Source organism: Chironomus tepperi, unplaced genomic scaffold (assembly GCF_022539635.2).
Source record: "Chironomus tepperi strain 1889 unplaced genomic scaffold, CSIRO-AGI_Ctep_v1 contig_73, whole genome shotgun sequence".
NCBI classification, from domain to species: domain Eukaryota; kingdom Metazoa; phylum Arthropoda; class Insecta; order Diptera; family Chironomidae; genus Chironomus; species Chironomus tepperi.
The window spans coordinates 1,446,551-1,465,542 of record NW_027226195.1 but is presented as its reverse complement, the minus strand read 5'-3'; the positions used below and the strand labels follow the sequence as shown (position 1 = coordinate 1,465,542).

Here is an 18,992-nt window from a genome sequence, read left to right as displayed (position 1 = left end):
CTTTCGATTTTCGTATGTGTTATTTTGACCCTAAGATATCTAGCATTTGATTTATGTAGAGGAATTTTCCTAGTACTGCCACTTTGGCTGTTTAAACTTGATGTGATGTATGAATGATTCAATCATATTTTAACTGGTTTTTACTGGATAATATTGTTTTCGCTAAAATTAGATTGGAGAATCTATTCATTTAGGTCGTTCACTTAATTTACGTTCGAGTGACTTAAATTCAAAGTGTCTTTGAAAATCTTGCAATTTTGAAGCCAGTTAAAATTTTTAAACGAAATTTTGAAAATCGTTGAATTTTACCAAAAACCGCTGAATTTTTTCAAAAGTTATTTTAGCTTTTGAATGCTTGAAAGTCGTTAAATTTAACGAAGATTTCTTAAAGTTTTGAATTTTTGAAAAACCGTTAAATTTTACAAAAACATGCTCGAAGTTTTGAATTTTTAAAAACCGTTAAGTTTTAACGAAGAATTCTGGAATTTTTGAAAATCCGTTAAATATCTTAGGAAATTCCAAAATATTTAAATTTTTGAAAACCGTTGAATTTGTGAAACAACTATTTAACATTTGAATTTCTCAAAACCGTTTAATTTTTAAAAAACAAAATTAATTAAATTTTATTCTCCACAACTATAGACACCAATTAGAGAATAAGCGCTCCATTGCTCACATTCGTAAAGCTTCTAACATTTTTTTACCACTTCTTTGTTTATTCTCCAAGACAAATGGCATAGCTAAAACACCTCAACACAGTCCCAATCGTGCATTTAGCTTTATCAGCACGCTTATTTTGCGTTGTGTCGTTTAAGAATTAATTAGTAAGTGTTTTTATCGCGAAATTGTCAAAAAACAAATAATTAGTTCATTAGAGTAGATTAGAGACTGGATGAAAATTTGATAACACAACACAATACAGCATTAACAGCTCCTTCATCATCTGTCGTTGACTTTTTTATTATTTATTATTTATTTCTTCTTTTTACATGTATTTTACTTCATTATACTATTTGAAACTTTGTTCATTTCTTCATGTGATAAGATTAAACATATATTTTTTATATTAAACACATTAAACAGCGGAAAATACTCAATATGTGTTGAATATTTTTAGAAATTTAAATGAGTGTGTTTGTTCATTCGGTTTGCTTTTAATCGCTTTGCCTCGCTCAAAGAGCTTGTTTCTCACATTTTCTTAAAACAGTCCACAGTCAACCCTTATTCAGTCAAGTTGTGCTATCGATAGGAGAATTAAATTTTTTTATTTTATTTTAATTTTTTTTTATTAAATTTTGTGTCGCTATACAGAAATAAAATAAATAAAAAAAAAGAGTTTCTAAAGACGGAAAAATGTCATCGACTTATAATTTGGAAATTATCTATGATGAAAATGAAGATGCTGTCTATTATCCTGGGCAGACAGTTAGAGGTATAATGATGAAATCACATTTAATTTTGTTATCAAAATTTACTTATTTTTTGTTGTTTTAAATCCGTACAGGTCACGTTGAGCTGACTATAAATTCACAGCCATTAAAATTGCGAGGTAAATGAGATTCTTGTTGATATTTTTCCGCCTTTTTCCGCACCAAACAAACATATGTTACAGTTCGATATCAACTACGTAGAATGTTTATTACTTTTGTGACTAAACAAACCGGCATTTGTCTTTTCCATCAATTCTTAGTCAAGGACAAATATTGCCACATTCTGCTTTTCCTTTGTTCTCTTTTCATTCTCTCTGTCCTAGTGTGATCTAGAATTATAAAATTCTTGACATTATTTCTCCAAAAAATTCTAACGTATTCTTAGAATTCAAATATTTTGGAGAAATTTTGACAATTTTTTTAAATTTTAGACCACCGTTAAGCACTTAAAATATTTTTCTCACTTGAAAATAATTAAAATGCTTAAAAGTGTTTCTCACGTTTTCTTTTTATTTCCTATCTATTCCGCAATGAAAATAACAAAAAAATATTATTAGGTTTATCAATATTAATAAAAGGCAGTGCATCATGCAACTACTCAAAAGATTTGCAAGCCGAACAGGAGTTCTTTGTTATTGAACGTGAAGTGATTGAGTCAAAAGTTGAGGCAATAGAATTAGGTCCTGGAAATTTTCGTTATGAATTTAGTCATCGATTGCCAAGAAATATCCCATTTAGTGTCGATGGAACTTATGGAAATGTGAAATATTTTGTGCAAGGTATTAATTGAATCAAAATTGTCAATACGTGTATGTAAGCACGTCCAACAAGCTAATAATAATAATGCTTTTTTTCTTGTATCTTTTTTATGTATCGTTAATTCATTAGCAACACTTGACATTCCGTGGGACTTGTATGATAGAAAAATAAGCAAAGCATTCACAGTTTTGCGTTATGAGGATCTTAATTACATGTCAGGCATGAGAGAAGGCAGAGAAGTGTCAATTCAGAAGCAAATTGATTCATCAGCATGGTTCTTTTCGAGATCGTCACTTGGTCTTGTCACAATTAAAGCACAAATTCCAAGATGTGGATTTGCACCAGGTATGTTGATTGTGCTTATATTAAAGGTGTATAGTGTCGATAGAAGGAAATACAGGCGTTGTAACGTCATTTACAAGTAACCCCTTTATCTCCTTCCGTTAATCAATCAGTTTAGTGCATACTTGTTATGACTATATACACAAACTACATCTATGTGTGCGTGTCTATTTCGAAATAATAAGTTATAGTTTGTTTTTAATTGCACAGGTGAAAAAATTAATGTTGATGTATCGATTGATAATCAGACGTCTGCTGATATAGAAAATGTCTTGATATCATTACAATATAATGAGAATTATACAGCACAAACACCATGGGCAAAATTGGAAGAAAAGATTTCAAATAAGATAAGTGAGACGATTGCTGAAGGCATTAAGGCAGGATATACGAAAAAGATTAAGGAGAGTGTTTTGGTACCTGAAAATTCAAAAATTACCAGTGTCATGTTCTCAAATGTCTTCCAAATATCATATCATGTTCAAATCACAGCCAAATTCCGTCGTGCCACTATTCCTATCTCAATTCCAATTTACATTGGATCAGTTCCATTGAAACCAGAGGAAGAATGTAGAAAAATTGAAGGAATTCCACCTTTATGGCCACCGCAATACTCAAAGAATGGAGCATTAAAGCAACAGGAGGCTGTTGAAGAAGATGAAGCTGAAACAGCTAGTGAATAATCACAGAATTGGATTTTTTTAATATTTTTCAAGTGGATTACATGATTATAAAGAGGTTCCTTTATTTAAAAATGTGTAGAATGATGAGGAAGTGTCAACTGCATCATTTTAGGTCAGTACATGTCAAAGGCAACATTTTTAAAATCATGAATCCCCTTGAACTTTTTCATATATTCATAAAAAAAACATTAGATTTTAATATACATGAATACATATAAATATAATATACAAAAAAATGATACAAATTGCATAAAAAACAAGAAAAAAAAAGTTTCTCTTACTAATTCATTTCTCCTATACTTCTTTTGACTTAATTAAAATAACATTAAATTAGTTTTTTTGTCATAATTATCATAACGTATATACAAAATTGCTTAGTATAATGTTTCTTGTTTTTCTCTGAAGAATTGAAATAAAACTGTATCTATTTATGACATTAAGCACATTGTTGATTCATTTAAAATACACTTCCAGATCCACTTGAGTCCATGCCTTTATTGAGTTTCTTCTCACACAAATTTTTCACATTGTCTTGTCGTGTGCTCACAGCCAGCTTGTATATGCGTTGTATGTAATCAAGATTATTTAATGCAGCACTATGAACGAATGCTGTTTTAAGTTGATTTGAATTTATATAACATTGTATTTTCATTGTTTTACTGGATATATGTTTTATAAGACGATCAATCTGTACTTTTGCATCTGATTCGTGCTGATTATATGATATTTCAATTGCCATACTTATCAGCTCATCACACATATTTTCTGTTTCAGGATTCATCGTATTTTCATTTGTTTTGATGCAATTTATAAGCTTCTCGACTTCAATCAGTCTTTCTATATCACGTGCGAGATACTTCGTACATGTTGAATAAATCTTGAAAGCATTCAGCGAACATTCCTGTATAATTCTGTAATAATTATCATATTGAAATGTCAATCAATAAATTATGTACATACAAATTTGCTATATTGCAAGGCAAATTGCGAAGGTAATGGACAATAATCAGCTGGGCGTTACCGGTTTTGAATGAATTTTACCGACTTTTTCAAATTTAAACAAACTCAAATGAAATGAACTTTTGAATTACTGAACGATTTTGAGAAATATTTTCAAAAATGAAAAAGTCGTTAAAATTCAAATTTTCAAAAAACGTTAAGAAATGCCAATCCTGATCAGTTGTCGATTACCATTTAATGATGTTAATAAGTATGAAAAATAATATTATTACCTGTAGCATAATCCAAAACTACTTTCAATACGGCCACATATGAGCAATAAAATTGCAACTTGACTCTTTTCAGTTTTCTTTCCTAATAAAGTTTTCAAGCTAATTCTGTCCATGAATACATTTGGTATCACATCAAGCGTTGAAAAGCCATTAATTTCACAGCTTGCAAGATATTTAGTGACTTCTAATTGAAGTAAAATGATGTTGATTTGAGCATTAATAGTCTTTATATCCCATTTTAATTGAATTTCATTGGAATTAGAATTTAATCCATTTTCGACATTTTCAAGTTCAATATGCAGGAGATTCTTAGCATCCAACAAATGTCTTGTATTATCAACTAATTCAATAAAATTTCCAGCACCATTAAGATAAATCTTCAAGGATGTCAATGCCGCCCTTATATTATCATCAATCAACAGCTGAACTTGATATAAAAGTTGCAGTAACTTCCTTCGTTCAAAATATTTACACAATGCCTCAATATAGTATTTGCTGATTATGAAGTTTACATCTATTTGCTTTAATGCATTTATAAAATCCATAAGTCGACCAGATCTTATGATTGGAATGATTATTAATTGGATAAACATCTCTGATGAAATCTTTTGAATCAGCATGTATCTTATTGCGAACTTGATGAGATTATTTTTCATTAAAAATTCGAGTATGTCTCCATTTCCGCCATAATTAATTAAATAATGCATAGATTCGATAAAGTACGGACTCTTTGTCAATTCTGATCGATCCCATTCGTATATATCACTAGCTTTCTTCTTCGGACTTCCATAATCGCCATCCATGATCATTTTCATATAATCCATAGAATTTGCATTCATTTTAGGACTATCTCTAGGCGATGAATTGATCCGCTGAACACTAGCCGTTAATGATGTATTAAAATGCTTTGGAACTGACGAGTCAATAACTTCAAGAATTTCACACAGCAATTTAGGTGCCTTAATCATTCGTTTATATGCAAAATGTGTATTGTTTATTGGTGTAAATCCATTTAGGGCATCCATAAACTCTTCATTGTCTTTCGGATTACTTCCACTTACAGGCTGTAAAGCTAATGCCATTTTCTCTCTTGCTAGTTTATATTGACCACCTTTAATTAATGAAATAGCCCACGCTGAGAAAACACCTGGAATTGCATTCCGATCTGATTTGACTGACAAGTCAAGCGCCAACTTCCAATTCTCTAATTTGATCAGCTCATTAATAATGTCTCTTGTTGACAAATTATTATTTACTCCACTAAATGTTGCTTTTGATAGTATTGACTCGCAGTCACTTTCAGCTATTTTTAAAATGATGTCAATTTGTTCTATAATTAGATTTGATTCTCCTGAATCACCGAAAAGTTTGGCAGTTTTTGCTAAATACTTTAACATGGAACCGACTAGAATTACATCAATCTCAGGATTTATACGACCTTTGATCGGATGTAACAAAAGCTCTAAGCGCCGACAATGAAGCAGAAGGAAGTCAAGAAACTCATCGTTAATTGTATGCAGGCATATGATAGTAATACAACGTCCAACATTCGGTGAATATTCGAAATTAAATTCATCACGTATCATCTGATCTGTATCATTGTCTCCTGTTAATTTCCATTCAATTGGCATATCTGCAGATCGCGATTTCTCATATGATGATCCATGCTCTAATTTACGCTTCATTGTCTCCATCTGTGAATAACATTCATCACAGCATCGTACCATCAGATCGTTGTACTTTTCTGGTAATAACACCCTTTTTCTAGAACATTCACCGCAAATAACGTTTCCACACCTATAGATGTGATCGAATGATCAATAAAAATAAATGTATATTAAAAACGAAGGTCTTAAAATGCATTAATCATGAAAGCGCATTTGATATAATTTTCAAAAATGAAGACTTTAACCGTTAAATTTTCAAAAAAAAAATTTGAATTTTAAACTAAATATTCAAATATTTTGTGACCGTTATTTTTTAAATATATTTTGACCGTTATTTTTGAACTATAAATTTGCAACAAAATATTTCACATTTGGTCAAATACGGCAATGTGCATCTCTGACAAATCTAATAATGCGCTAATACATATTAATAGTCTCGATATAATGTAATTAAATGTATACGAACCTTCTACAATGATGTCGTCTATTCAATAGACTAAATTTGGATTTTTTACAGCACATACACAATACAGCTTCATTATCTTTCACCCACATATCTTTTGATGGTATATCCTTTGGCATTTGATGAACTTGAACAATGTCTGATCCTTGTGTTCCTGAATGTAGTGATGGATTCGCATGTGACGGTATATCAATAATTTGGAAATCGAGAGCTTTTGCGGCATAAATTTTGAACAGAAAGTCAAGGCAGTCATTTGATATTCTATATCCGATATGGAAGGCGTTGAAATCGTACACTAATGTTTCACCAATTTGATGGTCTTTGTTTGTCGATTTGCACAAATTACATGACGGCTGATTTTCAAGCAATTTCCTTAGTTCCTTTACAATTGTATTAAGGATGTCAATTTTTGAGTTCATAAGCAGTTGTTCGATTAATATCAAGGGATATGGTGACAGTGACCATAGCTGTTCATCATTAACATCTAAATGACTTATAATCGTACATGAAATTTGAAACTTTTGGTATCGAACGTCATTTTCAGGTGACGAGTTTACTAAATAGTCCAAAATTTGCTTCATTGATTTCATATTGTTGATATAATCAAGCGAATAATCGTAAAAGTCAATTAAATATTTTCCCGAATAGTTCCGAATTGTTTTAAACAATGTGTCGTGCTGGTCATTGAATTCATTTTTGTTTAGTGCTTCTATAAATATTTTAAAAACTTCCTCGTTCCTCTCTTGCAAGGGATGAAATTTCAACAATTCATTACAAAGATCAAGGTCAGTAAACTCGTTAATTAGAAAATTAATCAATACCGATGTTTCATTCTCAGCCATTCCTAATATGTTTAACCATGTGATGTCATTGTTTGCTTTAACCTGTCTAAACAACTGTAAAATTTGTCGATAAATTTTGATCTTTTTGAGCCATTCTTCTAGTTCCTTTCGTTGATCATCTTTGATAATTTTTTGATTTTTAGCACATAGACTCCATGTTAAAAGAGCTTCCAATTCTTCATCGGAACTGATTCTCTTGATATGCTTTAATAATAATTCATTAAATTTATGGACATTTCCGATATTTTTCAGCAGATCTTCAACATTTCCTGAGTTTCTATCTTCCATTAATGACTCAATTAAAGCATCTTTAAGCTCATTGAATTTGGTCTTGTTTCTGTGAATATTTCGTTCATTTATGTACGACAGCATGATTAGCTTTCCTTTTTCATTGAGATTATTTATCTTATTAAGCAGCAAGTTCATTTCTATAAAATCGTAATTTAATGCTGCAACTGTAGAATTATATCCATAAAGTTGCTTTAATATCTGTACAGACTTAAGCTGCATCAGTCTTTCAAAGAAATTCGGACTGTCGTACTTTAAACTTTGATAGCTAAACTTTTGGATTTCCTTAATTAAATATGCGACTAGAAATGACCCTGACTTTTTTATGTAGAACAGAATTGTCGTGCTGCTGATATTATAATTTTTGAGTTCCTTTTTGGGTAAATGATCATTTTGACTAGATAAATTCTCATTACTTCTCGCAGCCTGCCATAAAGGTGACATAAACTCAGAACCACCGGCGATAGCTATGGCGTGTAAAAGATTCAAGTTTGTATTATTCGATTGAGTTTCTAGCGATTCTGGATTTAACTGGTTAACATAAACGATCTTGCCGATCAACTCGTAAATATTCAGGTCTTTTATGATCTCGTTGATATTCATATATTCATATGTGACGTATTTTATCATGTTTCTCAAATTATTCACATATGACAATATCCGATCAAAGAAGTTAATGTCGGAATTGAAATTATTTAATTTCGATGCTATTTCAAGTATCATATTTTCATCATTAAATCTTGTCATATCGAGTTTCATTAAATTACTTAAGTGATAACGGTTAATCGTTTGAGTCTTAAATGCTACTGGTTCAAGAGTGATTATATCATTGTTCATTAGATTAGATAAACAGATTGGAGTATTATCATTTTGACAATTGTTGACAATTCCGATAAGTTTTTGAAGGAACGTGATATAATAATCTATATGTCCTTCATCATTCCATTTCCACATTCTAAATAGTGTATTTGTTAGCGAATGAATCATTTCAAATTTACTAGATATTGTAATCATAAAGTCCATCATTCCTATTAAAGCCAAATTTTTCCTCTTGTATAATGCCAAACTTGGCAGTTGTTCTATTAGTCTATCCAAAATCTTATTATTTTGGTTTAGATGAATACAATCTGGTGATAAATATCTTTCAAGACTATTTGCTAATGAAGCCATCTCATAACCAGCTTCAGCACTGTCTTGAAATCTACCAACAATGCTTTCTGTTTCATTTTCTTCATATGGTTCCTCATATTTTGCAATAAGTGCTTTAAGGTCAGCAAGTCCTTTATTGTAATTTTTCATCAATTTGTATTTTTGTTCAACAGGTGTGCTTCTTAGATTGTAATCCTGTTGTGAAATTATAGAAAAATAACGGTTATTCACTTTTTGAATATTATACATAAAAACCGTACAAATGTTATTAAAAAGAAGAAACATTTGTTGGGTTTTCAAACACAAAAATTTGATTTTAAGCAGCAATCAAAAGTTGCACAATGTAGTATAATCACTAGAACTCACCTTTATAATCTTCTCAGCATTCTCATCATCATAATTCCTAATACACATCGTTAATAAACTTTCAGGACTCATCAACATTTTCGCAACAAAATTTTCACATTTTCTTTTTTCTAAATTTATCACATTGTTTGCAGAATGTTGTGAGTTTTCAGCAGGATATAAACTTTCAATTCCTTTTTCCTGTGACTTGTCCGAAACACCCGATATGTGGCATCTTTTCTTTAATTTTTTACGAATTTTTCTTCGTCCTGAGTCAAATTTTTCATCATCACTATCTGTGATTATAATTGAATTTAAAGCTTCGTCATGTATAATCAGCCATTCGTCATATCTTTCATTGTCAACCTCATCGTCACGATAATTTTTCTCAATTACAGATAGCTTCCATAGTCCAGTATCCACATTTTCCAAAAGATTTGTAAATTTCGTCTTTAAAGCTTCATCACAATTCTTGTAAGCCTCTGTTACATCCAGACTCATTAAGAACAACCTCATTGAATTTAAAACTATTTCTAAAGTCTCTTTTGAGCAAATAAAGCCTTCATTGCTAAAAGAACTGTTGAACACATCAGAAAAATCAGTCGAATATAATGTATGTGTGGCTTTAGATGAATTAGCGCTTCTTTGTCTCATTCGAGTTTTCCTCAAATGCTCATAACGTATGAATATTAAATATAAAACAGTTTGTAGAATTTGGTACAGTATCTGACCATCATTAATCGTCTTTAGTAAGCTTCTTATGTGATTCATGCAAATTTCACTAGATTCTTGGCTACAATCTTTCTGGAGAATCTTTTGTAGATATAATTTGACAAGCATGTATTCATTGAATAATTGCATTTCCGTTTTAATTGTGTACGGATGATTAGACAATGTATTTAGTATCTCTAACTGCATTAAATTTTTCTCATAATTATAATTCAGTAGTTCCAATATCGAATCATACTTTTCCATCACAAACGGTGTTCCAAGCCTTAAAAGTTGAGTCATTATGTGATTTTTAGTCGTATCAAGTTCTAATTTAGCATCGGAATGTTGATTTAAAAATTGCAAGACTGTACTTTGTCTTGACAGTTCCAAAAAGCTTAAATGAAGGTAACTGTTGTCTTTCACAGATGATAGATTAATATCCTTAACAGCCTGTTTAGTTAGACCACTGTGGTCATTTAAAATCATCTTGCAAAGAGTGATAATGTCATATAATTCGGTACTGAATCTGCTTTTAATGATGTTGTCATGCTGATGATTCAAAACAGACCCTATCCAATGTTTATGTTGATAATAACAATTGAGAAATATTGATCTTTCGTCGAATTTTTCCAATAATCTGCTTTTCTCATATTCCAAATACAATTTGAGTACTGTTAATGAATTTCTTGATAACAGAGCAAAATACAATACTGCAAAAAAAAATTGCGATTACAAAACATATTATGTCAAGGCAGCAATATTGATAACTCACCATGATCTAGTAAATGTCTATTCTCTTTGAGATCGTATAGTACTGGAATAAGTTCTGATTGCACTTTCTGGATCTTATCTTCAGAAATGTAAATGTTTGATAGCAAATTATAGAGTTTATATTGCTTATCCAACTGATAAGGATTCTTTATAATCATCTCTATTAGCTTATTTACTGCTCCAAATAATATGTCTTCTATAAGCTGATTCTTTTCATGGTCTTTCGAATCAATTATGTGGAGAATTATTTGATTTGTTGGATATGGACATTCTAGGAGTTTTTCTTGTAGAAATTCTATGACTTTATCACTTAAATCCATTGAGCTCACATCTGGATCTTGTAAGTTCCGTTTATATCGGACAATTTCCTGTAAAAAGATAATTTTAAAAACTTTGTTCACTAATTAAAAACTATTTTTTATTTACCTGACCGATACTCTCATAATTTGATGCTTGTGGCAATATCTCCCAATACTCGAAGAACTCATCCATTACTTTAACACTATTTCATTAATATTATTACAGAGAGAAAACAAGAAAATTGATTTTTTATAAATTAGGCAAATAAAGAAAATAAAAAACAAAAACAACTTTTTTATAACAATGATTGCTGGGATTACTTTGACTGACTGACCTGTAATACGGTGATTCCACTGATGAATTTTTTCACAAAAAATGATATTTCTCTTAATTTACTCACTTTTTCACTACTTTTAATGCCTTATATCATGTATTTACCTATTTACTATCGTTTTATGTCATCTAGTACCTTTAATACACTTTAATTAAGGAAATATTTCCATTTTTATGCCCGTTACTTATACTTTTTTTTTGGAATTTGTTGTTTTTGACATCATACAAAACGAAAATTTAGACTATTTAAACACTTTTAAAGCTTCTTTGGTAGTCTAATCGATGGTTCCTTATCTAATACATCTTATGTTGTGCTTATTAGGGCTCAAAACCAAGCTATTAAGCTAAAATTATTAAAAATTCTCATTGTTGAAAAAAAGTATAAGTAACGAAATTCCTAATCCGCGTGAAAACACATTTTTAAAATCAAAATTATAACTTAATTAACAGCAATTGCTTTGATTAGAATGCTGTTTATGATATTAAGTGAGTAAATAAAGATGTTTATCTGGTATTCTTGAAGTGTCAACTGAATTAAATGTCATTTTGGAAATGATTAAATTTTAAAGAACACGGATTATTCATGTAAAAATTTTCAAAATTCAACCAATCGGTGGAATCACCGAATATTCTGTGAAACTTTTTGAAAACATTTTTACACTCTTGAAATTTTTGATTTTGAAATCACAGACACCGTTGAATTTTTAAAATTTAGCAATAGATTTGTTAATGCGCTTTTAATTTTAGAATAAATTATTTTAAACTATAAAATACGCTTTTGTTTAGCGACTAATATTTCATCTGTTGCTACAGAAAGTGATCCAAAAACCTAATTGAATTTTTATGCACCGAAATCCATGAAATTTCAATGGATTTCACTGATCAAATGCCGACTTTGAATGTAAATATTGATGATAGTACGAGATGTCATCTCGTAATTCAAACACGTACTTAATCAAGGGTACCTAAATATGTAATTTAATCAGTAAACTTGTCAATTTGATAACGAAATCTGCCGGCAAAAATTGACAGTTACAAAAAAATTTGAAAATCGTTTATCAAAATTGGATTTTGGATTGTTCTGTTGTTATGAACTTCCACGTAATGCTATTTATTGTCTAAAAATGAAGAATTGAGCAGTTAACTACCGAAAAAGAGAGAAAATATGATTAACTGTAGTAATCACAGAAGAAAGCATTTGTATTTGAGTAACATCAAGCAAAGACTTTAAGTTTTACGGCTGAAAAATAATATTGTATAAAAAAATCTTCCGCATTGAAGTTCAAAATTCAAAGAATGTCAACAAATCATAACAATTGAAATAAAATTTACTAATTTTACGAAATAAGATAATAAAACGGAAATAAAATCAATATTACACCTTGTTAACATAATTAATACATTCGCTTGGTCCTAACAACATTAAAGGTTATCAATGGATCGCAATAAAAAGGCGAAAATTCAGCATTCTTCGGAATCGCTATTTATATTGGGAAAAGACCGTAAAAGAAGTGATGGTCCGTCTCAAATTCCATCAGCATCGAAGAAACCGAGAATAGCACCAACATCAATTCATTCAACAACTGCACCAACAACGAGTGCTGCAGTTCCAGAAAGTTGGGAAGATGCTATTAATATAGAATGTGAAAATATTAATCTAATATCCTCTGTTTTGCAAGCTACTGGTAATTATTGAAACTTTTTTAGCATATGTATACGCATGAATCTTATTGTTTAACTATTCACAGATCAACAAGACAGTGATAAAATCGTGTCTCTGGTTTGCGGTGCAATTAAGAATTTGCAATCATCAAAAACCAAGAATGACTCGATACTTGTCATGTCACTCGTGTATCTCTCAAAAATACGACCACATATTTTCGGAAATGACAATATTTCAGCAGCGATTCTTTCATTATTGAAGACTGATAGTCAACATGCTGTTAGACATCCAGTAAAGAATAATTCAACAGTTTTTATTATGGCTGCTAATTTACTTGCTCGTGGACATTACGACAAGAAAAAGTGGCCAGAAAGCTTCGTCAAAGTTTATATTGATGATGCTCTGAATGAGAGATTGTGGGTGGATTTAGAAGAATGTTCTTTCTTTACTGATCATATTAGTAAGTATCCTCAATATTCTTAATTAGTTTGCATAATTATTTACTGATAATTTCAATAGTTGCTGCATTCGGAACAAAGAATCCACCTCAAAAGGCTTCAGAGACACCAAGTGGAACTATGAAAGAACCAATTGTTGCTTTAAATGAAGACGAATCATCAGACAGTATGGTATCAGAATCCTCAAGGAATACAGAGGAACTACAACTAAATTCAAGATTCTTCCACATTCAAGAAACTGTGGAGAAGTTAGTGACTGAAACAATTAAGGATCAATTCAATCGAAGGCAGTCATCAGATTTTCTAACTAAAAACTTGCTTAAATTTGCATCAACAGCTTGCGGAATTTCAGAAGTCAGATCTATAGTCGTAACACGATTAGAATTGTGGATAAGTAATGCAAAATTGGTGAAACCAGCACAAGATCTTTTAGAGTACATTTGCTACAACATCAGTGCAAGTCAAACAAAAGATCAGGAAGTATTGTCACATTTATTAAAGATGAGACTCAAAACTAAACCATTAATCAACATTTACATGAACTGCTTGAGAGACTTAATAAATCTTCAACCTGACATCCTTAAAATAATGATGAAGTCTGTCGTTCAACAAGAATTATTAATCCTTTATAATGCACGCAATCCGAATAATATGGGAATTTTGGCAACAATATTTCAAGCTAAGCCAGAAGCAGCAGCGACTACATTGGCTGAAATTTATCAAGACTTTCTGTTACTTAGAGATGACTGCCTGAAGACCTTACGAGTGTTTTTAAGAGAATTAGTTAAGACTCTTCGGTACGACATTAATTTAGTGACATTCTGTAAGACATTAATGAGTGATCGTGCTGAATTTATACAAGCTGTAGAAACGAGTGAATTTCGTGAACGAATCTGCTTTGCAATTGCTGATTTAGTTTGTCTCTGTCGGTTCTTGTCAGTGTCACCGCATGTAAGAGATGCACACAATGCAATCACTAAAAGTAGCCACGACCAAAAGAGCGCATTAGTCTACAACTTTTACAATCAAATGTCACAGATTCAATATGAATCGCTTACATGGACGTTCCAAGAAGTTCCAAAAATTTACAAATTAAGTGCTCCTGATTATTCATCCTTAATGAATAAAATATTAATACTAGATCCACCAGAAAACTATTCAAAGTTTGACTCATGGCCACCAGAACCTGAACGAATGCTTCTTTTAAATCTTGTTGCGGAAGTTCCTCTACTACAAGACTCTATTTGGACAATTATTTTGATTGGAGTTAGCAAGGACATCAGTTTCTCAATCTGTGACACAGTAATGATTATTGATCAAATTGTAAGACGAGCATGCTTATTAAAATACACAGAATATCCACCATTGGAAGTTACAAAACTTGAAATCATTGACTTTTTGTTCAGCATGGCTGAATATCATCATCCTGAAAATATACAACTTCCTCAAGGATATGAACCACCGAAATTGGCAATTTCTCAAATATACTGGAAAGTTTGGATCATCCTATTGATTTTATCAGCTCATAATACAGGAACAATTGGAGCTTTTTGTTGGGCAAACTATCCAATGCTGAAAATGTTAATGGAGATGTGTATAACTAATCAATTTTCCATGAGCAAACCTCCAGATGAAGAATTACAGTTAGCTGTAATCGAAAAGAATCAAATTATCCAATTTGAGGGATATCTTGCTGCTGCAACATCTAAAGTTGTCATCCATGAACAAAATTCATTGCTGATTTCTCAGGTAATTCAATTTTAACGGCTTTTGAAAAATTTGAAGTGATTCCGAAACATTTGTACAGTTTTGAAATTTAAATTTTAATTGATCGTTAATTTTTGAATTTAGAAAAGCCGTTAATGTTTTCATTTTATTCCATTAAAATATTAGGTAATGCTGATGGATCCACTAAGTGTAGCACGCAGACCACCAAAGAACGTATTGGAAGAGCTTCATTCTTTAAATGCCAGTCATAGATTGGGACATTTACTCTGTCGCAGTCGTAAGCCAGACTTGTTGCTTGACATTATTCAGAGACAAGGAACTTCACAATCGATGCCATGGTTAAGTGATTTAGTTCAAAGTAGCGATGCTGCTGGAGATTTCAATCATTTGCCAGTTCAGTGCTTGTGTGAATTTTTGCTGTCCAATTCCAACAATATTTCATCTGAAAATTCACGAGATGTCGAATTGATTACTTTTCTACAGAAAATGCTACACAGTGACGATACAAATGACTATCAGACATCATATGAAGTTCTCGAATATTTCTTGAGAAGATTATCGTCAACATCAAAATATGGACGACAATCAGCTATTAGAGCATTCATATTGCTACTTAAAAGTTTAGATCCAGAACAGGACAAAGAAGCAGAAGAGTCTGACTGGCTGCTTAAATATTTGCCGTCAATTCCATCTTTTCCTTACATTTGTGAACGAATTATTGCACAACTACGTGCTGCATGTCAAGTAGAAAATTCTCCAGACTTGATTATGATTTATATCCAATTTATTGCAACGCATACCTTAAATGATCCAGTTACTGAAATGATTGAGCATGTTGCTTGCTGGTCTCTTTTGATCGTCGAGAGAAGTGCTGTCTTTGCATCAATTTTGCCAACAAATCTTCAAGATCCAAAATATCACGAGAAGTTCCAAACATTAAGCTATCTCTTCATTATGTTCAACAATTTTATAATCAAAATGAAGGAAAACAATTCAGAAATTACTCTGCCTGAATATCCTGACTTGCTGGTTGTTCATTTTGCTGACGAGACACAATGCCATATGCACCTGAATTTTATACATGCTTTGGTCATTCTTTTATGCCAATCTGCTGGTATAACTGGTGCAATGGATCTCTTGGACTATTTCTTTCCTGTTGGAAATGCTGCATATCCACAAGCTTTTAGCGTTGAAACTGGAGATAAGGTTCAGATTTTGCCAGATTGGTTGAAGGTGAGTTGATGGTTTTTGATCGTTATTTTTTGAATTTTGAACTTGATGAATTTTCAAATTTTGAACTTGACGATTATTTTAATTTTTCATCACCGATATTTTTCAAATTTATTTTTACCGTTAATTTTCAATGATTTTCTTTTAACTATCTTTAAATAGCTCAAAATGATAAGAAGTTCTATCGATAGGATTGTCGATGTAGCATTGCAAGATTTAACATCAGAACAAATAATATTATTCATTCAAAGCTTCGGAACTCCAATTAATTCAATGAGTAAATTGTTGGCACTACTTGATCATGATGTTGTCAAGTCTCCAGAATCTGTTAATGCAGCGATTATTAATAAAGCATATTTATCGCAATTTATTGACATTCAGCAAATGCGTGGCGCTAAAAATGGACATATCGCTATGAAATATTTGAAGCCAACGGATGATAAGCCACAAGTTAATGAGAAAAAGCCAAATACGGAAGTAGTTGACATGCTGGAACGATTCGATGCGATGAAAATAAAGGTTAAGACAAGTAGTTATAGTCGTGGTAAATTTTCGCAAGGAGCAACAAGTTTCAATGTCAGCAGTTTGCTAGGAGAAATCGTCAATGAGGATATCAAGCCTAAAGTCGAGCCATTTTTGGATACAAAATCAACTTCATCAAAGTTATTGAAGCTTAGTGATTCTGGCAGGAACATTCATCACACATTATCAGAACTGATCAATTCAACACATCCATTTGAAATCGAAGTATTTGCACATCGTCATTTAAATTTTAAGAATTTAAAGCAAAGTAAATTGGCGCATTTAATCAACTCCATGTGTGTTATGCTGAAAGAAGAAAATGACAATTTATCAATCAATAAAAAAGGCATAATTCTTGATTGGCTGGTGCAATTTGACAGTGAATTGATTCGTACAAATCAAGATGTTCAAATATCACTGCTGTTTGGCAAAACAATCCAAATTTATCGACCATACTTGTTGTCACTGTTGATTCATCAAGCAAATTGGTCAACAATACATTTGGCGATTGAGAAGCTCTTCAATCCAATTAATTCTGGAATTTATGATCCAACGTCAGTTCTTGATTTTACTGATGCAATTATAAGGAATCCAAAAATGTGGCAAGGACGTGACAAAGCGGTTCCAAAACATGAACAAATTGAATATGTGTTGATATTGGACGAGAATAAAATCAAAGCATTCATTGATTACATTCTACAGGAAGAAGAGAACATGACAATTGGACATAGCGAGTCAAAAATGAATGAACGTGTAATTTTGTTGCTGAGCTGTATTCGTCCCAATGAATTGAGTTTACAAAATGTTCTTGGACATTTGGAAACAAGTTTATTAGGGCAAAATGTCAAAAACAAGTTTTTGCGAAGGTTGTACTTGAGTATTCCCAACTTATTTATTGACTCGGACATGAATGAAATTATTAATGAAGCTAATGAGTTGATTATAAAAGAAAGCAGCAGCTCAATCAGCGATAAATGGATCCACACGGTTATTACAACACTAGCAAGCTTATCGAATGCTAAAGATTTTCAAGCTATTGGCTTAGATATGGAATTACCGTTGAGGAAATTTGCAGCAACACATCCAGTTCTGTTGCTGAGACATTTACCATTAATTGCATCATTATTAGCTGGACGTGGACATATGGATCTTCATATTCTTAGACAGGAACATCATATTGCCTTCTTTAATCAAATTTTGGGAACTTTAGAGCTTTTACAGCCAATGATCTTTGAAGATGTTTACATGCCTGGATTACATAAGGCATTACAGTCATTCTTCATATTGTTACAAAATCACGGAAAAGACCTTTATGGACTTATTGTTCGTGTAATGGAATTTGTTAAAAATTATGCAGCAACTAATCCGACATGTGCATACATACTTATTAATAATCATCATGAATTGCTGTCAGATCTGTTTGTTAGGAACAGAAACATCATACCATTGCAACAAATTATGACATCATCACAATTTTTGGCTAAAGGAATTGCAATTTCAGCCTTAACGTCCAAGCCAGAAGGGAACCAGATAAATAGTATCGCAAAATTGGGGAATATAACAAGAATGAGTCATGAAGAGTTGCTGTCAACGTTACAAGAAATTGAATATCAAACAAATAAGAAACCGGCACAACTTGTGGACATATTTGGAAAGTTGACAGAATTAATTTACAACGATTCATCGGATGTGCGAAATTTGGCACATTCTATGCTACTTAAAATGCTTAAATACAATCCTGGAAATTCAGTTACTTTGTCAACATGTTTTAACGCTTATCTACAATGTCTACACAGCGATGATGTTAACATCGCGACATCAGTTCTAGACAATTTAACTGAAATCACGCTTTCATTGCAAGAATATGCTCTAGATATTCTCAAATGTGTCTTTAATCTCGGTATAACATCAAAAATTAACACAATAGTTCCATTGAAGAAATGCATAAATGCAATTAAATTACAAAATTCGTGTTAAATTAACATGATTTAATTGCTATTTTTGATATAAATAATAGAAACCTGTAGATGTAAGAATTAACGGTAATAAAATATTTGAAAAATGAAAACGTTCAAT

General features: G+C 31.4%; 3 protein-coding genes across 5 annotated transcripts; 2 read left to right on the top strand and 1 right to left on the bottom strand.

Moving 5' to 3' along the window:
- The first annotated feature begins 708 nt into the window (after positions 1-708).
- Positions 709-3,654, top strand: LOC139100971 (arrestin domain-containing protein 1-like). 2 transcript variants are annotated; one of them, XM_070653759.1, is made up of 6 exons: positions 709-824; positions 1,312-1,432; positions 1,505-1,549; positions 1,988-2,209; positions 2,319-2,534; positions 2,742-3,654. In XM_070653759.1, the coding sequence occupies exons 2-6, from the start codon at positions 1,354-1,356 to the stop codon at positions 3,212-3,214; spliced, it is 1,035 nt and encodes a 344-aa protein (XP_070509860.1). In that variant the 5' UTR covers positions 709-824; positions 1,312-1,353; the 3' UTR covers positions 3,215-3,654. The 2 variants fall into 2 exon arrangements, with proteins under 2 accessions (XP_070509860.1, XP_070509859.1); XM_070653758.1 differs by lacking the exon at positions 709-824 and having other exon boundaries at positions 1,168-1,432.
- Positions 3,350-11,848, bottom strand: Sptz (zinc finger FYVE-type containing 26 spastizin). Of its 2 annotated transcripts, XM_070653749.1 has the most exons (7): positions 11,317-11,848; positions 11,109-11,184; positions 10,684-11,050; positions 9,222-10,621; positions 6,580-9,050; positions 4,447-6,243; positions 3,350-4,125 (listed from the first exon to the last, which is right to left on the bottom strand). In XM_070653749.1, the coding sequence occupies exons 2-7, from the start codon at positions 11,172-11,174 to the stop codon at positions 3,672-3,674; spliced, it is 6,555 nt and encodes a 2,184-aa protein (XP_070509850.1). In that variant the 5' UTR covers positions 11,175-11,184; positions 11,317-11,848; the 3' UTR covers positions 3,350-3,671. The 2 variants fall into 2 exon arrangements, with proteins under 2 accessions (XP_070509850.1, XP_070509848.1); XM_070653747.1 differs by lacking the exon at positions 11,317-11,848 and having other exon boundaries at positions 11,109-11,240.
- Positions 11,849-12,622: 774 nt separating this feature from the next.
- IntS1 (integrator complex subunit 1) lies at positions 12,623-18,984 on the top strand. Its single transcript, XM_070653678.1, has 5 exons — positions 12,623-13,000; positions 13,064-13,438; positions 13,498-15,185; positions 15,330-16,397; positions 16,557-18,984. Exons 1-5 carry the CDS (start codon positions 12,751-12,753, stop codon positions 18,891-18,893), a joined length of 5,718 nt encoding a protein of 1,905 aa, XP_070509779.1. The 5' UTR covers positions 12,623-12,750; the 3' UTR covers positions 18,894-18,984.
- The last annotated feature ends 8 nt before the right edge of the window (positions 18,985-18,992 follow it).